Genomic DNA, 3,654 nt, shown 5'->3' with positions numbered 1-3,654 from the left:
ATTTGTGGATGAGTCAATGAGATCCATGGAGGGTGAAGAAGTCTCATAAAATCTTTCCCATGATTCAAACTTCACTTTCTCAGACATGGAGATTAACTTAATGCATTTCCTGGTCAGGTATCTGTAAATGGTTTAGACACTCAACTACATTTTCTGTGTTATTCATATTGATGTTTTTTATACAATCTGCCTGTCTTATTCATTAATAGTTTAATTTGTGACATTCTTCATGGATGATGAACTTAAAGTAACATACATAACTCTTGATGCTGAAGACACGTTACGCATCATTTCAAACTCAGTTCTTAGATTTGTATTGTTAAAATGCACTAGTCATTACCACCACTAACCACAGGTGTCACCATATCAAATAGAACTGACGTCTTCTTAAAGCAACATTATGTAACTGTTTTACTTTACCATTATAGATTCAAAATAATTTTGATGGCACACTGACTTGTAATCGCCTCAACTATGTCAATAATTTTGGTGAGATGGTCAAACTCGACACTATAGACGGAACCAAGCAAATGGGGAACTGAACCAGGCTTAGCAACCTCTTTGGAAAGAATGGCAGAGGTGAAGAGACCGAAGAGGACATTGACATAGGAAGCTAAGAAGAAAAAAGGAGAGAGTGCCCGCTGGGCCACCGGATAAATCTCGGACTGGCTTTTAGTAGTTGGCGAGGTTCACAAAATTAAAGGTTGCAAGACAAATGCTGAAGTGGCCTGCTTACTGTCAGACTGCTAAGTAATATTAGATTGTCTTTTTTTGTTGACTACTTGATGTTCGGCTATATTAGTTTTGTTCAAAAGTAATTTAATCATGCCAAATGCATGTCTGCAGCGGTTTATATTTACAACAGTGGTGTATTTGTGAATTTCACTTTGAAACTGTAGGAGCACCAAATTGCAAGAAATACCCATTCTTGCATAATGTTTTTTTGAATCAGGCCTCCAGAGTTTCATGAAGTTGTTGATACGATGATAACTCTTGGTGGCATTAATGAGATCCATGGAGGGTGTAAATGTCACATAAAATCTCGATTCAGACTGTTCACTTTCTCAAATATGGAGATGAACCTAATGCATTTCCTGGTCAGGTATATCTATATGAATAAGAAAATTACATACGAAATCTTCATAGTGAAACTTCTTTTCTTTAGTTTTTGTATTCCTCTTCTACAATCTGCCTATCATATTGATTATTGTTTAATCTGTGACAACATTAATGGATGATGAATTAAATGTAACATATTTAACTCTTGACGGTTATGTGGAAGTTCATAAATACAGATATCTTGTATTTTTGTGATTATGTTTACAGAATATATTCTAAATAATCTGCTAGTAATCTACTAAATTGTTTATTCTTATCCTGGATTCACCCAAAAACCTCCATCGAGCCTATGTACATTTTCATTGCAGCTTTACTGTTCAACTCTATCATTTTCAGCACTTCTATTTACCCAAAGCTTTTGATTGACTTTTTATCTGAGAATCAGATCATATCATATTCAGCCTGTCTCTTTCAGGGTTTTCTGTATTACTCTTTAGGTTGCTCAGAGTTCTTATTGTTGACAGCAATGTCCTATGACAGGTATGTGTCGATATGTAAACCTCTGCAATATCCAACTATCATGAGGAGAACAACAGTCTATATTCTGTTGGTTTTAGCCTGGCTTCTGCCTGCTTGTCAGATTGCAGTGCCAGTAGCACTTAGTGCTAATACCAAACTCTGTAACTTTACTTTGAAAGGAATATTTTGCAACAATTCAGCTTACAAACTTGACTGTGTGGCCTCAAGAGCGCTACTGTATATGGTCTGATTATTCTGTTCAATGTTGCACTTTTCCCTCTGCTTTTTATACTTTTTACATACACAAGGATATTCATTATATCCTACAGAAGTTGTAGAGAAGTCAGGCGAAAAGCTGCAGAGACGTGTTTACCCCACTTGTTGGTTTTAATTATCTTATCTTTTTTAAGTGCATATAATACAATTATACTTCGAGTGGAGTCTGATTTTCCAAAAACTGTGAGTTTAATAATGACTTTACAAGTGGTGTTGTATCATCCTCTCTTTAATCCGATCATATACGGGCTAAAAATGAAAGAAATCTCCAAACACCTCATAAGGTTGTTCTCTGTGAAGACAAATTGAACAAATTTGTCAAAATTGACATCTAGTACAGTCATTTCATCTATAATACAAATTCAAATATCTTTTGTTTTTTACTGTAAACATTTGTTTCTTTGCCTAATATTGTTGTCATTACTGATATCACGATATAATCATACTATATTTGTGATCATCATTATTGTATTTTATGTGTCTTAATTGTATCCGTTTCTATTTCTTTTATACATATTTCATAGTATTGTATTATTGTATAGTCTATGTGTCACGGCCCATCGGCCGTGATCCTGGCCTGCTTCATGCAACTGGTGGGCGTGGCCGCTCCTGCCTCCACACCTGTGGCTCATCACTCTACTCAGCACTCCTGTTCCTCATCACCATCAACTCACCCTTCATAACCAGGGGGCGGGCCTTTCGTCCCCCTGGTTTGGATGGTCGAATCATCTAGTATGGAGACAGCCAGCAAGCGGAACGTATTTGCTATTAATTAAGTTAACCTGTTTGCAACTTCGTTTTTCCCTTGTCTATTCCAGACCCAGAGCACTGGAGCCCGGACCCCATACCCACTCTCTGTCTCATCTGCATCTCTGGCAATCTCCTTTTTGAGACTTCTAACTCTGGTCTGCACTTGAGTCCTTGTCACCAGCCCTGACACTTTGAGGTTACGGCAGGTTTCCCCCCCAGATCGTGCTCATGACCTTTTTGAGGGGACAGTACCCGTTGAACTTACTGAATGCTTTGGATTGCTGTTAGCCAAGAAGTACTTCACTTTTGATGGTTTAAATGAACTAATTCAGGCTTTCCCATACAAGTGGGGGGATAAAACAAATTGCCCTCATTTATTGCCACGTGCTTTCCAAAGTAAAAAAAAATATTGGTGGCAACTCACATGAGAATTGGTGTTTATTAAGATTAATACCACTGATTGTTGGAAAACTAATTCCAGAGGAAGAACCAGCTTGGCAGCTAATATTAGATTTGAAGTTTATTGTTGATCTGGTTGTTAGCTCTGTACATACCAATGAGTCAATTGCATACTTGGAGACTAAAATATCAGAGCACAGATACAGGTATTGCACGCAAACTGCTACCAAAGCACCACTACCTGGAACATTATCCAGCACTGATCCTTCTCTTTGGTCCATTTGTTTCTTTCTGGACTCTGAGGTTTGAATCCAAGCACAGTTATTTTAAACAAGTTGTGAGGCATACAAACTAAACGTAACACTGTCTTTCTTTGGCCACTAAACATCAGCTCATTATTGGCCATAGTATGTTTTCATCAAGCTGTGAAAAAAACACTCTCGAGGTTACACAAGTCTCAACAGTCCCTCTTAATGTCCTTAAAAAGGAGGTAGCAGTTAGCCTCTTTCAGAAGTACCCAGATCTTACTGTTGTTAATCTAGCACAGAATGTATCTGCTGATGGGATCAACTTCAGAAGTGGAATGATCATAGTGCATGGATTTGTTGGTGGACTGCCAGATTTTGCCGAAATTGTGCAGATGTGTGTTTT

General features: G+C 37.7%; 1 protein-coding gene across 1 annotated transcript; it reads left to right on the top strand.

Annotated features, from left to right (window-relative positions):
- Positions 1 to 1,230: 1,230 nt before the first annotated feature.
- On the top strand, positions 1,231 to 2,163 carry LOC118339064 (olfactory receptor 6N2-like). The gene is given in 2 exon segments (XM_035676595.1): positions 1,231 to 1,799; positions 1,802 to 2,163. Coding segments are annotated over 2 exon segments (753 nt in total). The 5' UTR covers positions 1,231 to 1,408.
- Positions 2,164 to 3,654: the final 1,491 nt, after the last annotated feature.

This window comes from Morone saxatilis, unplaced genomic scaffold, assembly GCF_004916995.1.
Source record: "Morone saxatilis isolate NCDOM2014 unplaced genomic scaffold, NCSU_SB_2.0 Contig5, whole genome shotgun sequence".
NCBI lineage: Eukaryota > Metazoa > Chordata > Actinopteri > Moronidae > Morone > Morone saxatilis.
Note: the sequence above shows the minus strand (reverse complement) of the source record. Positions and strands in the feature narration are given on the sequence as shown.